The 20254-nt window shown below is 36.0% G+C and overlaps 1 protein-coding gene across 1 annotated transcript in view; it reads left to right on the top strand.

The window, feature by feature from the left end:
- Positions 1-4327: 4327 nt before the first annotated feature.
- Positions 4328-20254, top strand: part of vstm2a (V-set and transmembrane domain containing 2A) — a 33340-nt gene continuing 17413 nt past the window's right edge. Inside the window, exons 1-2 of the mRNA XM_083549064.1 lie at positions 4328-5120; positions 5808-5998. Coding sequence (XP_083405190.1) covers positions 5015-5120; positions 5808-5998 — 297 coding nt within the window. The 5' untranslated portion in view covers positions 4328-5014. The remainder of the gene's footprint in view (positions 5121-5807; positions 5999-20254) is intronic.

Below are 20254 nucleotides of genomic sequence, written 5' to 3'. Positions count from 1 at the left end.
ACTTGTCATTATTTTCTTAAAATCTGTGTACATCTCAAAGCAAACTGTCAGTTAAAGCAGTGGCAGAACCACACTTGGCAATGTGTTGATCGACCCTGTTACATGCTCTTTCTATTCCTTAAACTCTGTGACTCTATTATTAAAAATCAAAAGTTTGCCAAACTGGCTCCATTTCAATTTAGTCTCATTAAATATCTCTTTTTCATTTTGGAGTGAATATGTTCCTAAAAAGAACTGCTGTTCCTATTATTATCTATATCATCCTAAAGAGGAGTTTTCATTTCAAATCACTTTTTTTTTTTTTTTTTTGTATAGCACTTTTAACAATGAACATTTTCCCAAAACAGCTTCAAAAAATTAAGTAGATTATACATATTAATTTTACATTTATAAATCAGTGCATTTACATTTATTTCTTATAAGTTTATCCTGACAGTGGCAAGGAAAAAAATCCCTCAATTGATAAAGAAGCCTTAAGAGAAACTAGACTCAACAGGGAACATTTCATTTGGATGACACTGAATGTCAGTTCAATATAATTCCATTATTGTTAAACGTATCAACTGTTAACTGATAGACACTCGAATGCAAAAACTGTTAATAGCAACTGTAGGTCTGAGCCATTGTAACATACTGTTTAATTACAGTCCAATTCCATTTTAATGGATCTTAAGCATGCATTCTCAGGTATCCTTAATGTTGCATAATAATTAAGGACGGTGTTCAGTATGATCAGGGTGCAAGACTCCTGCAAGCCTAGCAATGGCAGCATAAGTCAAAGGGAGAGACAGAAAGTAACAGACTTGAGAGATCTCTGAGATATAAGATGGTCTGCCACACCACCATCAACAAACTTGAGTGAACAAGTGAATGCATGACAGTGGGGAGACAACAGCATCTAAACAAATGTTTTTAAGACAGACTTAAACACTGAGATTATGTCTTGAGTCCTGAACACTAATTGGAAGGCTGTTCCACAGCGGTGGGGCTTTGTAAGAGAAATCTCTGCCCTCTGCTAAAGGCTTTACTATTTGAGGTACCAACAAATATCCTGCACATTTTGATTGAAACAGTTGGGAAAGAGTTTTCACCATTCCTAATGCATGGTCATTATTCCTTTATACAATTAATACATGGTATAAATTAATAATAAAATAATAATTCGTGGTGTCCAGATTGATAACTTATAAGATAAATGTTCCAAACTCATACTGCCTTTCCTGACACTAAGCACATATGTGTAGTTTATTATCCACATGGCTTTAATGGTAAGTAGAGCCTCATGGGTCTCCTGCCAATCACCTAGCGTATCTCTGTATGAACATTACACCATAATTGCTAAGATCAGCCATTTTTCTTCTAATAATCTGCTCTACCCACCAAGCCAGAGATTGGCAAAAGAAATACAATTTATAACATGGAATACTGATATATAGATATTCCAATAGGGTATGTACACTTTTGGAAACTTTAGACACATTAGGGGTTCTTCAGTAACCTATAGAGGTTTTATATACCAAGAAAAAAAGTGTTTTAATTAAACATGTATGAATGTCTAAGGTTGGAAAAATAAATGTATTATATGTTATTATAATAATAATCTACAATAATATTATGAATATGTCTTAAAGGTTAGTCTAATATATTATTTTAATAAAGTTGTGACACTGCTAATGTTTTTGTGCAATGGAACTTTACAATTTTAATGTCTCTCAATGCAGCAGTGGTTTGTGACCCAACAAAATTAAGCTGAGAAACTGTCACACTTGAATTTTGCTATAGGCTTCTATCAAGTGTATTTTTACAGTAACCACATAATAGGGAGTTAATAGTCGTCAACATACAGCCATCAAGCATATACTCTAGCCGACTTGATTTGAACAGTTCTAGATGTACCCTTGTAAAACTGTGTTTGATACAGCATGTGTTTCCTGTCACCACTGTCACAGTGTCTTAGGTGCTGTCAGGAATGGATTGTACAGACAAAGGCAAGAGCAGAACAACTTTTTTTTTTTTCAACAGTGAGGCAGAGTGGCATCCTTAGGTGGACAAGCAGCTGGAATGACATCCTCAGCAAATCAAGAAGGCAGAGCAATGTCCTCAGCATAGCAAGGTGGAGTAATGTCCAAATGCTGGGTGATATAGCAATATCCTCAGCACAGAGATGGAGTAATACCAACAGCAATGGTGTGATCCATAATGGTGTTCTCTGGTGGACATCAGTATTCAGGGAATCCGCAGCAGAGGTACAAGGAAGAGCAATGTCTTCAGTGGGGCAGGAGGGTGGCAGATGGTCCTAGCCTTTTAGGAGCAGGAACAAAATGAGGGCATGCATCGCATAAAACCAGGTTGTTGATCCATTTACGTTTTCCCTGTTGCTCCAACCTGAAAGGTCCATGCTAAAATTCTACAGATATTAATGCATGCATTGTTTGGTTTGTCTTTCTGTCAGGAATGTCTTATAGAGATAAAAGCAAATGCAGGACGTTGCTTATTAATGCAATATTTTTAATATACAATTAATATAATATAATGAAATGCAAACACTATTGAGAGACATTAGTGAGACAGGAAAACAACAATGACACAGTACAAATACAGGGGAAAAATTACAAAAGACTGGAAAGAAGTGCTATAAAAATAAATATAATTTTTCCTAATTATTGTTTAATGACAAATCATACAACAATGTGATTTAGGTTTTCTTGATATTGTGATATTTTAAGTTTAGTGAACATGTTTTGTGCAATGGCTTTTGAGTGATATAGTCCAGTACTTTTTATATGCTACAATAAAAGGCACACAAAGAAGAGGTTCTATCATTAACCAGAGTTGCCAGTGTAAAGATCCTTCCCAAAAAAATCCTTCCCAAACACACTTCAAAATCATCCACACAAAAGATCTAGAACTAGCTCAGAAAACTCAGGCATTAAAATATTTTCTTCTTTTTCTCAGCCACTGCATGTGATCATTTCGCCCATGTATTTATTATGTGCAATTTGATCTACTTTCCACTAGATAATAGCACTAGTTATAATGCTATCTTTGTGGAACTATGTGGGGAAGTGAGCACACAAAATATTTACAACAATGTTTAATATCAAATGGAACATCCACCTATGTCTGTTAAACGAATACATATTTTAACTGTTTTAAAACCTGAAATAGATATTTAGATGTTTTCGTTTGAATCAATAATGCATTCAGATAGGAATTGGGGCATTATGAAGACTAACATTTGTGGAACAGCTTAAATATAGCTCAGCACTTGTCCCTGTAGACAATCCTCTATTGACATGTGCAATTAGCAGCAAATAAAGACATTTACAAAGTAATTATCTTTTTTTTTTTTTTTTTTTTAATTATGCTTCTCTTAACTAGGAATATTCATTCACTACTTCCAGTGACCCAGGTCAATCTGCTCATTGAATGTACAGTTACTGTCAATAGTTTGTACAAGTCTAGTTTATTTAATTTTTTTTTAAGACACAAGCGTTCCTATTGTTTATATGCAACAAACTAGTTACGATATGATACGATACTTTGACCAAACAAATAAATAGAATGTTATTTTAATTTAAAAATCCTCAATTGACATGAATAACAGATTAACACACTCTGGGAACCTAGATAGTACGTTTCTCCAAGCGTTTACCTATAATAATATGCCATGTCTCCTGTAAAACTTGCCAAATGTGTTCTCTGCTAGTTAGATATTTGTTGCTGTCCTTGCAATCCAGTTCATCATGCAGTTCATTAGGATTTAGGTGCAGTGACTAAGCAGGTCATTCTATAATAGATACCACTCCAGCCAACTGTTTGCTCTCTAAATAACGCTTACAGAGATTAAACATAATCTTCAGGTCTGTCTTATCAGTAGGGTTAAATTTCTTGCAATAATTTGCAGTCCAGACTGTGGGTGTGAGGTTGTGAACCGCTAACATCTTTCCTGTTCTCCACCATATGCAAGCTCTTCTGTTAGAGCCAAAAATTAACTCATTCTCAAAGACAAAATGTTTTACAGGCACTCACTGACACCCAAACACATCCATGTACCCATCGAGTCTTTTCTAAATGTGTACATATGCCCATTTAGTTAGCATCCAAGAGCTCAAGCTTTCTCTAATTCCCACATACGCCCATGTACCCAGTCATTACACGTCCATGTGCCCAAGCAATCTCCAATTCCCGAATACATTCAAGTACCCATTCTGTCTCTGACTTTCAAATATTTCCATGTGCCCATTTAGTCTCATTTCTAAAAACATTCACGTGCTCATGTAGTCTTTAATTCTAAAATGTATCCATGTTCCCCGTTTAGTATTTTGATATGAACAGAAGCCTACACTCGAATGTGTATTTTCACGCTTGCATTCATCTTAGAAGTCATTTAGCATGCAGTGAGAGGTCATCTGTGACGTAACTACCTGGTTTTAAAACCCCCAAAGCAAATGGCACATCGCATCAATTCCACTTGATTGCAATGAGGGCTTTATGGCAACAACAAAAACAAAAAAAAAAATCCGACCACAAAAACATATTTGTAAAAAATAACAAATGCATTGATTTTTTTTTTTTTTTTTTTTTTTTTATGTATGCACTTTAAAACATCTTGTACTTTAATGAAACCAGCACTCTTATCAAATGCATTTTGTTTGCACCTTTGAAGGCTCTCGGTTTGCAGTCTGATGAGCAGTCAGTAGGTTGGCGCCGTCGGCGGAAGAGCCACGCGCTGACGTTTCAGCAGCAAGCAGCAGCGGCCACGCGCGCCGAGAGGCAAAGCATCGCGCCTCTGCTCACATCCATCACACACACACACACAGAGCCAAGCAGAAGCGCACAACTTCACCCGGAGTCGCATCTAAACCTGAAGTTAGAGCGATGCAACGCAGTCGCCATTTCAAATCCAACCAAATCTCACCCACTTCTTTTTAACAAGACCTTTTTTTCTTTCTATCCATTTTTTTTCGGAGCATAGTGCGTTTTCTTTTTTTTTTTTTTTTTCCCTCGGTTGATGCGAGATCTTCTCCATCATATGGACACGATGTGGACCTTACACGACTCGGTTGGATTGGTTTTCTTTTCCTGTTTGTCGATCCAGATCGGATTTTCACTCCAAGGTGAGCGATTATATAAAAGAATAATAGAAAAAAGAGACAGACTGTATTATCTTTGTGATCACACTTTCATGAATATGATTTTTTTTTCTGGTTTGATCAGTTTATCTGCATGCTAAATGATTTTGGGTATGTAGTATTAATATTGGTAACAACTGTTGATCAGTGAATGATGTGCGATTTTGGGGGTGAAGCTCGTTGGAGATCGTGCATGGTGCACGCTCAGACCGGAGCTCGTGATGCGCTTTCTTGCCACTGAGCGCGAGGGAATAAACTTTGAAGGGGCGTCACGCACGAGCTGCATCTCAAGTTGTCGGATGTGCAGCAAAAAAAAAAAAAAAAAAGCTGGATTTCGGGTCTCGGCTTCTTACACACAAGTCAGCCGTGCACGCACAATTCAGTTCACTATGTGAACTGTTTCGATCTCAAACACCTTTTTTTGTAGTGGAATAATAATATAAATAATATGCAATATGTGCCCCTTAAATTAGCTCCTTTTCGACCTAGAATCAGCATTGCTCATGAAGGTTGCCAAGCAGTGTTTATTGTGTGTTGAATACATGCAATTCGGCCGCATTCGAATAGTAATTAAAAAATAATAATACATTTAAAAAAAGCGCAACAGACTGCGCTTTTTTTCTTATTGCGCATTTTGCGTAAAGCTCATTTATGGGCGCATTTGCTTCGCAGGCAGGTTCACCGATCTGCCATCAAACATCACTGCCAGGGAGGGCCAGAACATTGAGATGGCGTGCGCTTTCCAGAGCGGCACCTCCTCCGTTTACTTGGAGATCCAGTGGTGGTTCATCCGCGCTCCCGAGGAGCCGAGAACGAGCGAAGAGGAGGAGGATGATGATGATGATGATGAGGAGGATACCCAGGTAATCATGCGTTGTGGTGCTACAATATGTGAATATGATGGATTAATTTATATATATATATATATATATACATATACATACCCCCCCCCCCCCTTTAGAAACGATTAACAACATACTGATAGGGTAAAATAAAATAAATAGGTAAACATAATCAGATAGATAGATAGCCATCTATGACCACTATGTAAATAATATATTCATACATTAGTCTAAAACAAACTAACAGTTTAAAAGGTGGTGGCTTCAGAAGGGCTGCATTTGTCTTTTAACCAACCATTCATGACATCTTCTGCTCTGAGAACACATTTGGATGTGAACACAAATGCATCCATGTCTCTACTGCAGAACCAGTTCCGATGTCTTTATTTTTCGAGTTCTGAAACCTGCTGCATTCTGAAGTGTTGTATTTTTAATTTATATTAATATATAGGTAGATAGATAGTTTAACCATATATGTGTGTATGTGTATATGTATCCAATAATAAAATATAGCACCTACATAATTGGCTTTTTATATAAAATTCCCTAATACAAATACTCTAAAATACTTAGAATCAGCTGTCAGTGTGATTCAGTGTCAGAGAGATTCCACCAGCATGGTTCCCACTAAATTTAAGTCTCACTATTCCTGAGATCCCCATAGGTTTGTGTGACACACTCGCCGTGAGGCAACTACACTCATTTTGAAGGACAAGAAGTAGGACTGAGGAATATCTGGAGATGGCGTCTTAGGCTTCCAGCAGGCTTATTAGTAATGGCATTGCTTGAATGACAACAAGTCTTGTGTGTGACAGTCTGCATCTGTGATGTTTCTAAAAAGGAGCTGAACATTTGTGACAGCATTACAAAAGCTCAGTGACACCCATTTGTAGTGTCTGACATGTTCTGTGTTTATTTATAAAGCAAACTGTAATTTCTGTTACACCTTATCATATGTAATACTGACTGGTGGATTGCATTTTAGAGAAGCATAGATATACTTAACCTTGTCACAATGCTTCATAATCACTTTGAGCAAATGCCATGGCTTGTTGCGACATTCCATTAAGTCATCAGAGCTGTTTTTTTTTTTTTTTTTTTATTAAAATGGAATTGCAGTCAATGGCACTGCAGTAATACGGCCGCTTGCTCATGTCAAGTCTTCACTCAGTCACTGTGTATTTGGGGGCTTTTTTTCAGTTTGTCAACACTGACACTAGGAGCAAGTTTTGCTTTCTTTCAAATGTGCCTTTTCCTTCACCTGGTCTGCACAATAAGGAGAAGGTGCTTCTTTTTTCCTGTTCCCCAGAAAAATCTGCTTGGATTTAATACCACTATTACTGCACTATTGTTGTAACTCATCATGCACACATTGCTGAGGCTTTGATCCACGATTTCTATCAATTTCAGATCTGGAATGACAATAGCTGCTGTGCCGTATGTGGCGTTGTTCATAGAAACTCATTCTTTTCAGAGCAGCATGCTTCAGATGACAGGCAGCTGGGTCTCTGGTGAGCTGGGGCTTTGACAAAAACAAGGATTGAAAAGATATTCTATAAAAAGATGTTATTGACAAGTTAGAGTAATAAGATGGGTGACTACTGCAAATGGGCTCTGAGATGTTATACTAAAAGCGCTCACCTATGAAGGGTATCCATTAAGAACACAAATATGAATCTGTGTACTGGTCATGTGGACTGCAGCAGCAAAGTTGTTTTGACCATAATATAGAGCTGATGTTATGCCGGGGTTTGAAAATGTACATCTAGTAAGCCGTTTGAGAAACTTCTCTAATACTATTTGCTATTAATGGTAACAAATCAGCAAATATTCATAATGCTTGTAATGTGTACTTCGGAATTTACAATTGCTTGATATAGGCTTCTGTTTCTAGTGATTTCATAATCCTACTAAGGATTATATAGATAATATAGCATTGAGTGTCATTGCAGGGGCATAACTCTTATACACACACACACACACACACACACACACACACACACACACACACATACATATATATATATATATATATATATATATATATATATATATATATATATATATATATATATATATATATGCAGATGAACCCACATGTCAATTGCTTTCTTTTATATTTAAGTCAAGTGTTCCAAGTCTGTAATCATGCCATGTCTCTTCCAAACAGCATGCATGGTAAATACTTGCCATTAGCCAGTTCTTTCATTCAGAACAAGAAACACAAAACATATGTTTCAGCCATTTGCCCCTATGTATAATTTGTACTTCAGCTGCACAATATGCTTAGTCCCAAGACAGTTTTTTAAAAATGATTTTATCGACAAAGTAATCCACTTCTTTCTTGTTTATGGCACCTGCAATTGTATTCTGTGTGCTCCATTTCAATTACTGCTGATGATATGTTTTGAATGTTAGAGCTTAAAGAAATCTCGGTAGACACAAAATCTAAGGAGTTTTCCATGATAATAGTCTGCATGGATCTTAAAACTTGTTTAGAAAGAAATCAGTACAAGTGTCACTTTATGTGATTGTGTGTATTTTTCATTAGCTTTATTGGTATTCTTATACTTAACATCGGTATTTGTTTAGAAAAAATCAATCAATTAATCTGTATTTTTATTTCCCATGGAAAAGAGAAAGAAACGTTTGTATGGCCCAAGCTTGAGTGGAACAAAATATATATAATTTCTATAATATATATAATTTTCTTCCTTTTGCTTACTACTCCTATGAGATGTCATTATTGTGTACTTCCTGTACACCTTTCTTGAATCACAAAAGCATTTTCATGGCTCTTCATGTCAATGATTTAAAAAGAGCCTCTTTAAACTGATATTTGTATCTATTTATTCAAATGTTGAGAACACAAGTAAAATGTGCCAACTAATAAAGTCGGATGGTCAAAAGGAATGAACAAGTCCTTGTTTGAATAAATTGTGTTCTCTATTACAGCAAAAAAAAATCCTTATATCCTAATTCTGTTCATAGCTGCCACTATAACAGCAGGAACACTTTGAGTGTTCTATGCTTACACAGAATGAAAAATCAACCTCAAAGACAAAATCATCCCCTGACTGAGTGCTGCATGAGTATGTTTAAAAGAAACTTCTTTCCCTACTATTTTCTTATGATCTTTTGCAAAGAGCTTCCCTAAAGCTTAAGCTTTAGGGAATCCATATTCAAAAGAAGCTGACTTTTAATTTTTTTCTTTTTTGGATAAAGGGAATGCCACGTGTAATAACTGCTTATTAATTTAAAAGACATTAAACTTGAAAAAACTATGCTGTTTTGTAGTTTCTATTCTTTAGAGAATCTCCTTAATTACATGTAATTAAAATTACATATTACATATACTAAATCTCTATAGTCATATCATGCCTTTATATACACTATATGGACAAAAGTATTTAGATACCTGACCTACCCATACAGTATAGAATGTCTTTGAATGTGGGAGCTTAACATTTAAACCTGTTCCAGCATGATAATGCCCTTGTGACCCAAGCAAACTCAAATGCTCTTGTGCACAAAGCAAAATTATATAGTTTACATGGTTAGAGTGAAAAATCATAAGTGGCCTGCTATAGAGCTCTGACCACAATCATTTTGAATACCTAAGGAATGTTGACGGCACTCCAGGCCTCATCATCCTGCGTTAGTACCTGACAACACCCTTGTTGCTGAAAGAGCATAAATCTCTACAATCATGCTCCAAAATCTAGTGCAGCATCTTCCCAGAAAAATGAAGGTTTAAATATGAAATAGGATGTTAAAAAAATAGATACGACCCTTATGATCAGGTGTCCACAAACCTTTGTATATATAGTGTACATCAAAGCAAAGATTGGGCAATTAAACAGAAGTGAGCTCAGTGAACCTGCTAAGTCGCCAGAAGATTATTCAAGTAATCTAGCTCATCTGCAACACTGGCATGATCAGATCTTGACAGCAGACTCATTTGATTACTTTGACCCTCACCAATCCTCCCTCAACCGTTTATTCAGGCATTAAAATGCTTCTGACTGGAAGAGCAAACATGTGCCTTGCAGTCAAAGCCATGAGCCTGGCAGCTGGGATTCATGTGGCATCTGTGGTACCAGATCACCACAATTTTATCCGGATTTCCTGAAAAGTAACAAGGGCAGGGGTCAAATGACACACCATCATGTTGTCGAACTGTAGCATGTGGCTGTGTGGTGGTTATACAGGATTTCACGTTCAAACACTTGACAAAGCCATGTGAGCAAGCATTTAAAATGATGACAACAATGGCAGGTTTCATATGCATCAAAGTTCAAATATTTCAATGAGAGTGGAAGCAAGGCTGCATCACTGAAACGTTATCATTGAGACAAACTTTGGTTAAACAGAATAAAATTGTTACCATTTCACCCACATCAACATTTATGCATTGATAATATACAAATGATACTCTGTGTGATACATCAAACCATGAATTTCAAAGGATTTCTGTTTGGTTACCATCTGACATTAGTATGAAAAAATGCTGTTATCTTTTGCAAATACTCAAATGGTAACACAGTGTAGCTCTCAAATAACCATGCATGTGTGAAAACCTAAATTAATATAATGCCTTGCTTATTACATTCTGGCTGACAATGCATTATCATACAAACAATTGCAACTTACATTTCTATTATATTCTTTTTGCCAATTATATCAGTATAATGTTAACGTAACAGTGTAAAAATGCATGCAGGTCTAAAATAAAGGCAATTATCAACTCTGAAAATGTACGTTATATAAGTCTAGTATTTAGACTGTCAAAAATGTGAAAGGGATCCACAAAATAGGAAAGAAACTAAAATAATGTAAACCCTGCGGCTACTGAATATACAGTTACATAAACAATGCGGCATAGAAACATTTCTGTAAATAAATAAGCATAACTAGTCATATGCTTTATTTAAAACTGAAATTCTTACAAATGGTGCACAGGTCAAACCATTTGAGAATAATGATTAAACTAAAAGGGTGTTGTGATTTAAAAACTACGATCTAAAAATGCACAGAGGATTTGCAGAGACATTCTGCTTAACAGAGTACATGTTCAGTATTTTTATGGAAACATGATCTGATTCAGGGTATAGATTCTTCACAGTAAAATTCAAATTGCATTGGTCTCTCACACACACACAGACACAGACACAGTACACACAATATAGTTATGTGCAAAATCAGATAAGTGTAGTAACATATACAAGAATTGGCTCTAAATATGGCTAATACACATATTCGAGTATGTTAATCGGAATGTAGGGTGTGTAGATGTTGTGCAAACAAGTCTGTGGTCTAGTATTAGGTGTTGTTCGGGTTGAGGGCCTGAATGGCCTGCGGAAAGATGCTCCTCCTTATTCTCTCTGTGTAAGCCTTTGGGAAGCGGAAGCACTTCCATGACTGCAACAGATAGAGGGGTCTTTTATTCGGATAGCTGAGGTCCTTCACTGTTACCCTGGCCTTTGTCCAGCACTGCTTGCTATAGATAGACTGCAGGTCAGAGAGCTCAGTGTGGATAGTATGCTCAAATGATCACACCATCCTCTGTAGAGCCCAACTATTTGCTTGGTGCTGTTCCCAATCCAGGATGTGATGCTTCCCGTTCCTGTGCTCTCAGTAAAGCAAATGTAAACATTTGAAATCTTAGAAATACAGTTTAAAGTTGCTAAAGCATCTAAATTGTTAAAGATGCTGGTAGGCCTTCAACATAGTTACAGTTAATGTGTAGAGACCATGTTCTGTGTAATGTGAACACCATGGTACAAGAAACTGTTCGTTTTCTCCCCTGGAGCTTTGCAGATCTTAAGCAGGTGGTAGCTCCTCTCCTGCATTGTGCTGAAGTCCACTATCAACCTTTCATCTTCCTGATGTTCAGGAGGTGGTTGTTCTCCTAGCACCAGTTCTCCAGGTTTTTAATCTCCTCTAGGTAGGCCCTCTCGTCGTTATCAGAGATCAGTCCCCCTACAACAGCCACAAGTAAATACAAAATCCATTTCTCAATCTTTCTTATTCAGCATGGTCTCTGCTCAATTTTCTAGCAAGTCCTTTAACCCTGATGGTTGATGACAATAAGGATGGGAGCTCAATGAAAATGCTTGGCTCTGATAACTGCTCTCATCGACCAGCTCCTCATTAAGAAGACACATTGACAATCAGTGTTGTCACTGTCCTGACCCTCCTGTTACCTACAGATGGGTTTTGGATCTCCAAAAAAGTCAGGCTGATTTACGTATAGAACAGTTTTTCATTCTAAAGCAAGTCATTTAAAGCATTATATTAGACAACCACAAAACCAATCTGGGTTTATAATAATATCATGGAACTGTTCAATTTGCATTATCAAATGGACTTGTGCAAATAGCGCACAATTACAGTGAAACAGACAAGCAAATTAAAAACAGCACAGTTACTAAATTAAACTAATTATACAATTTTGAAAACTACAATTTACTGACATAGAATCTATTTTCTATTCCATTGTAATTCAGGTTTACATAAAATAGGATTCATTTATAAACATATTCAAGTTTTAATTTTGGGTTCATTCTTTATATATGAGTATTCATATTCTGCCTATTTATTAGTCATTGAACTTTCAGTCAAATCTTTTATAACAATGGTCTGAAATTTCCACTACTATAATATAAAAAAAAACATCAAATTAATTCTACAAATGTACCCCCATCCTTCATGAACCTATGGAGCTCCCAGACCCCACTTTAAAGTATATACATAGTAATATACACTACATTGCCACATCTTGTGCTGATATTTATACATGTAATGACTAGCGAATACATGACTGGAAATGGGAACTATGAATATTGGGTCTCTCTGTTCCCATTACTTATAAACACTTTCAAGTGGACATTTGTAATGAAATGGATGTCATGGTCTTTGCAAATGGCAGTTAATAGAATTTGAACTAAGAACAGATACAAGAGGGAGCTGTATTTGCACACGCAGACATAGTTTACAATACTGCTGTGCACTACAAAAGAAAGTGTAGAAGCAGCAAAAAGAAAAAAGAAGTCATTGATCAGGGTCTCTTTATTTGTTTGTTTTCTTGGTTAGCGTGCATAATTTCATTAGCACCTCTTTGAAAAGTTTGTTGTACCCTGTCTATGTGATATATAGCTGGACTAATTTAAGAACAAACAGTAATTTTGACCTTTAAGTCCTGGGTAGAAAAATATTTTGGAGTTTAAAAGGCAATACATGATTTATGCAAAGCAATGCATCCTCTGTTTGCTTTTTTATGTATATGTGCATCAATTAGATTATAATTGGACGAGGTTCATGATGTTCTAAGTAATCTATCACAGAGCATGATTAAACATTAGTACAGTACTTTTTCTGCACTTAGATGAGAGATATAGAATAACTTACTGATTAAAAATATATAAACATTTGAAATCTAATTTTTTTTCTTGTTCTTTGTTGGTTCAACATTTAGCATGGCTGATTAGGTTTGATTGCTTCTAAATGTCATGACATTTGACCTTAATAATCTGCAAGTGCAGCAGCATGACAGAGCAAACGTTTATCCTCCATGTGGAATACATGCTGGAGCAGACTGAGCTTCAACAAAGGACTGGTATTAAATTATTATACTTAGCAAAAAAAAAGAAAAAAAAGATTAGACATTAGGAAACTCTAAGTGCCATGATCAGAGATGAGTTCAGATAGTGGGAAATACAGTAAAATTAACCAGGGCGTAGCATTTGAAGTCAGTATTAAATATTAATCCCATGTGTTCTTTAAATCCATTAAAATTTCATTTGTATTTTTCAATACTTTTTTTTTTTTTTCGATGACACGGTCTCGATCTCATTGGCCAATTATTTCATGCAGGAAGTTATAAATTGGAGTAAACTGTAAGCATATATGATTCCTTAAAGACGAACACAATGGATTAAAAAACAACAACATTGAAATTATTATATTTATTTGACAATTAAAGGCAAGTATGACATACCCCATGCACAGGAAGGTCTTGATATTGTATATTGTGCTTTAGTAAGTTGTATGCACCTTTGTCTCTACATTTTGGCTTATAATACACAAGCTTAAGTGCACAGTAATAGGATGTAGGATGCAGGATGAAGCATTAGAATGGCAATATACTAGACTCTGTAATTCACTCTTTCAACGCTTGTAATCTTTTTATTCACATAGCATTGTCTTTTTTGGCAGTGTTTTAAATATTATATATATATACAGTGAGGAAAATAAGTATTTGAACACCTTGCTATTTTGCAAGTTCTCCCACTAAGAAATCATGGAGGGGTCTGAAATTGTCATCGTAGGTGCATGTCCACTTTGAGAGACATAATCTGAAAAAAAAAAATCCAGAAATCACAATATATGATTTTTTAACTATTTATTTGTATGATACAGCTGAAAATAAGTATTTGAACACCTGTCTATCAGCAAGAATTCTGACCCTCAAAGACCTGTTAGTCTGCCTTTAAAATGTCCACCTCCACCACATTTATTATCCTAAATTAGATGCACCTGTTTGAGGTCGTTAGCTGCATAAAGACACCTGTCCACACCATACAATCAGTAAGAATCCAACTACTAACATGGCCAAGACCAAAGAGCTGTCCAAAGACACTAGAGACAAAATTGTACACCTCCACAAGGCTGGAAAGGGCTACAGGGAAATTGCCAAGCAGCTTGGTGAAAAAAGGTCCACTGTTGGAGCAATCATTAGAAAATAGAAGACGCTAAACATGACTGTCAATCTCCCTTGGACTGGGACTCCATGCAAGATCTCACCTCGTGGGGTCTCAATGATCCTAAGAAGGTAAGAAATCAGCTCAGAACTACACGGGAGTAGCTGGTCAATGACCTGAAAAGAGCTGGGACAACCGTTTTCAAGGTTACTGTTGGTAATACACTAAGACGTCATGGTTTGAAATCATGCATGGCACGGAAGGTTCCCCTGCTTAAACCAGCACATGTCCAGGCACGTCTTAAGTTTGCCAATGACCATTTGGATGATCCAGAGGAGTCATGGGAGAAAGTCATGTGGTCAGATGAGACCAAAATAGAACTTTTGGGTCATAATTCCACTAAACGTGTTTGCAGGAAGAAGAATGATGAGTACCATCCCAAGAACACCATCCCTACTGTGAAGCATGGGGGTGGTAGCATCATGTTTTGGGGGTGTTTCTCTGCACATGGGACAGGGCGACTGCACTGTATTAAGGAGAGGATGACCGGGGCCATGTATTGTGAGATTTTGGGGAACAACCTCCTTCCCTCAGTTAGAGCATTGAAGATGGGTCGAGGCTGGGTCTTCCAACATGACAATGACCCGAAGCACACAGCCAGGATAACCAAGGAGTGGCTCTGTAAGAAGCATATCAAGGTTCTGGCATGGTCTAGCCAGTCTCCCAATAGAGAATCTTTGGAGGGAGCTCAAACTCTGTGTTTCTCAGCGACAGGCCAGAAACCTGACTGATCTAGAGAAGATCTGTGTGGAGGAGTGGGCCAAAATCCCTCCTGCAGTGTGTGCAAACCTGGTGAAAAACTACAGGAAACGTTTGACCTCTGTAATTGCAAACAAAGGCTCCTGTACCAAATATTAACATTGACTTTCTCAGGTGTTCAAATACTTATTTGCAGCTGTATCATACAAATAAATAGTTACAAAATCATACATTGTGATTTCTGGATTTTTTTTTTTAGATTATGTCTCTCACAGTGGACATGCACCTACGATGACAATTTCAGACCCCTCCATGATTTCTAAGTGGGAGAACTTGCAAAATAGCAGGGTGTTCAAACACTTATTTTCCTCACTGTATATATATATATATATATATATCTATCACAAGCAAATTTCGAAGGCGTGAGCTGTTGAACCCACGCTCTCGTTGTTCAGTGCAGCAAAAACGTAACTTTTTTTAGTTTTATATTTTTATTTCACTAGAAATCTTGAAAACTGTCTCCCAAGAAAATCAGTGATGGTGCTTTGTAAACCAAAGTAAATAAAATTACCATGAAAACCAAGAATTAAATTCAATTATGTTTACATTACGGTAATTTGCGGTGTATTTGTTTGTTAAAATAGGCTACAAATACTTTTTAAGTGCAGAAATGAGTGATCGAATGAGATCTCGGAACGGATTAAATCGCTTTTACATTCATTCTTATGGGGAAAATCAGTTCGATCGTACGAGCAAATGGACCTACGAGCAATTTTCAAGAACGAATTATGCTCGTCCAACGGGGTTTTACTGTGTATATATATATATATATATATATATATATATATATATATATATATATATATATATATATATATATATATATATATATACAAACAAAATCTCTGAAAGTCATCTCTGAATGCGTGTAACAGAAATGTAACAGAAATATTTTCAGAAATATTAGTTTAATATTGGTCATTATTTTGTTTTATTGTTTTACTGATAATACAATTACAATGTATGTACATCTATAAGGCCAAAATGTATGGGGGTTTAGGTTTGAGAAAACCTTCAATGAGCTAAAAGGTTTCCTTATCTTTGGAGATAATCTTACTTCGTGATTTGCCAAACTGCTAGGATTTCTTTTGGAAGCCAATTCGGTGAAGGTGCTCGTACATCATGTGTAAAAAGTAAATTTTTTCTGAAAGCAGACAAAAACTAATTGGTGTGACTGTAGTCTTAAATTAGTGCATCTGCAGTGCATGTGTGGTGTACGTGCTGTCTTAAATTCTAATTAATCCATGAAAATAAATTTCACACCATAAACATGGACAAAGGATACTGCAACAAGCTAGAGAGAGAGAGATAGAGAGATATATAGAGAGAGAAAAAGTAAGAGAGAGGTTGTGTGTTGAAGAGAGAAAGAGATAGGACAGAGAAAGAAAGAAAAATGAGTGGACAGAAGGATGGAGTGGGAGGAGGGTGGGGATACGGCAAACATGCACTATGCAGTGAAGATGCCAGCAGCGTGGTCCAATTTAATTTAGTAGATCAAAACAAACGTTGTTCTCTTTGAAGACACTGAGCACGAGGGCATCCAATTAGTAAATGACTTGCATTTGATCTGTCTCAGCAACTTGGAAGAACATGGTTAAAACTGTTCTTGCCACATGCACGAATGTGCATGCCTGCATTACGCTTTATACAACTTGCTTACACTAGCCTACGCCAAACTAATTTGTTCAACAATGAGTTATATTGCATTGTTAAGAAGAAATATGACAGAGTATGTTCATCTGCTACTCTGTACCCTGTTGTGTTGATTGCATTGTGCCAGCAAGTCTGTATTCAGTCGTCCAGTTCGGGCTCCCACTGTTCATGTGTTGCTTGTGAAAAGGAAACAGAAGTTTCTGCTGTTTTGTTTTCCAGTTTGGAAATTGGCACGACCAAAATTCAGAGCTGGAATTTACTCACGGACTTATATTGATTAAAATCTCAAAAGAATTAGTATTCGATAGCATCGGATTAGAGGAAGTCTGTGTGGTACGCATGTAAATGTCATAAGTGAAGAAGTGAAGGAGCTAACAAAACAAACAAAACCCCCCTCTCATAGCAGTTCATCAATGATGCACAAACATTAAAAAATAAAGAACCCACAAGCTCTTGCTTGGTGAGTGAAATATACTAAACAATTGATGTTGCATTGTGTTGTGTTACAGTTCATGTATGGGGCATGTTTTTATTTTTTTTTTTATGTCTTAGTAAAATTTGTTCAGTAGTTGCAAAGTTCTGTGAGGAAAGTTTAGTTTATCTTGCTTACTTTTGGCTTGGTAAAATTAATATTGATGCAGTTTAGATCTAGAGGTAGCGGGAAAGCTCATTTTAAATTCACTAATTTAATGTTACTTATGTTTTTCTTGTGTCTTGTTTAAATGAACTTTCCCATTAGATTTGTATTATTTTATTACATTTAGTTTTGATTGCTTATTCTTCTTGTAACACGGATTAATCAGTAATTAATAAAAAATTGTAAATGTTTAAGTGTTCCACACAGCTTTTAATTGACATTATATTTTTTTGAAAAAAAAGCCTTTTTTTCTGTTATATGAGTTCACACTTCATTACGTGCAGTCTCACGTGTCCTATATTCTGAGAAAATACTTTAGCGTATATATGTCTCATTGGTCTCCTATACTAAATTATAACACAGTCCCTATCTAAATACCCCTCAGTCCTTTGCTATAATGGCATGAATTAAGAGCCAATTGTGACTCTTTGGAAGAGAAGCCTGTGGACGTCTGCCTGCAGCCGTAAAGGAGATGAGTGCCCACACATAAAAGTGGCAGATTAGATTAAACACAGACGGCTCAGTGTGATGTGTGGGATGACTTTGACCCCCTTCTGGGTTCAGCCTCTTGCCCTCTGCTCTGCCAATGGGCCTCTTGCCTCTCATTTCTGCCACTAAATAAAATGCATTCACTCAGGAGGGCTTGGGCTCATGCAGCCTGCTCAAATGGAACTGCCACACTGTTTTGATTAAGGATGTCGATTTGAAGCTGTAATTGCCACTGCGCCTCATTGTGTGAAAGTCGTTTGCAGAGGGTAGGAAAAGCATATTGTATTGCGTGGCAACCGATGAGCACTGATTAAATGGTTTTGTGTGTATTTGTGGGTTTTTCACAGCTGTGCCTTATAAGTACTGTGTAAATAATAGTCTTAAAAGCTACGAAAAATCATCAGTACAATAAATGTTTTATCACATGGACAAAAAAACCTGTTGTATTATATTGCTGCGCAATCATGCAATCAGGACATTTAGTATTAGTAAATGGCATCATTGTTCACAATGTGGAGAACACAGTCTGGAATATAGATTGTAGACATAAACATGGATTTTGTGGTCTTTAGAGATTATTACAATGAAAGAAAAGCTGATCTAACATTAAGATCATGTATACTAAATTCGAAAGAATTAATGGCAGACATTTTTTTTTTATTTTGAAAGGATATTATTCTCATTCTGTAAAGTGTAAAGATTTTGCACACATTTATTGGTGAAAAGTATCAAAATATAATCCTAAAATTCAAACTTTATATAAGACTTTGAGACCTATTGTGATTAACGTTAACATGTTGATCTAAACAAGACTGTCAAAGAGAGCCTTATAACTCCAACGTCTCAAGTTGTAAGAAATAAAACACTATAGGAAGTTCTTTGTATCTGAACATAATAAATTGCATCTGATTAAGTCTGACACACAGCTTGTGCCAAATTGTTTTATTCTTCTTATACCACAGGACCTGGTCAATTATAAAATTTTTGTAGAGCAAGCACATTAATATAAATCTGTGATTTGAATTTGAGTGCTTCTGTCAGAGCTGTGTTTTTTTTTCGAAAGTCCATCAACACCTTATCAGTTGGAATCAGAAATTCAACAGTAATTTGGTACAAGCAAACATTTGTCCACATTAATTCTGTCAAGCTTCTGTGTCTTTGTGTGTGTATGTGTGTTTGCACAGTGGATTAGGTGGTTACACGTGAATAAGAATAATGTTGAAATTATAAATTATTGTTGAATAATGTTGAAAAATTTTTTTTTTAGCTCAGCTCACTCAATTTCTGCTGCTTGTTGTTAGCTCGCCCTGTTTGATTAATTCAGTTTTACTGCACCAAAAATCATCTAGTGTTTACAAAATATTTGATGTCAGAGCAGCTGCACATCTTTTTAATGACTGTTGATTTTACAGGCATCATATAGGGAATGAAATGATTAAGTATAACTCTTTATTAAACACAATTATTAGCATTATAGTACAGAATAGTGTAGAATATTACTTTGTGTTCTTTTATATTTATATTAAAATATTTTTTTTTGAACAACATTAACAAATTTTCCTGCAGTAGAGATTCCAAACTTTTTTGCCACAGCACTACACAGATGTGCCTAATTTAACACAACTACATCACTTTCGTGGCTAATTATTCAGGCTTTCAACAGTTATGCCACACACTTCACACATTTCACAACATCAGAGAAATAAGGGTACTATTACACCTAGAGCTTTTTGCTTACTCACCAAAATAATGAGCCAATACTTAATAGCAAAATATGAAGCTTTCAATGGTCATAAAAACAAACCATTGGTAAGGACATTAATAAAAATGAAAAATCAAACACACTACTGTGACTCTCCTGTGCAATTATTTGCTTATTTACTTTTGCTGTAGTGAAATGGTTGGGTAAAAGCCAGATGCAGGAGAAATCACTTACAGTCTTTTTGTATAAAAAAAGAACAACACTGACTCTTCTTT

This window comes from Silurus aristotelis (genome assembly GCF_946808225.1).
Source record: "Silurus aristotelis genome assembly, chromosome: 1".
Lineage (NCBI taxonomy): Eukaryota > Metazoa > Chordata > Actinopteri > Siluriformes > Siluridae > Silurus > Silurus aristotelis.
The sequence above is the reverse complement of the archived record's forward strand: the minus strand, read 5'-3'. Positions and strand labels throughout refer to the sequence as shown.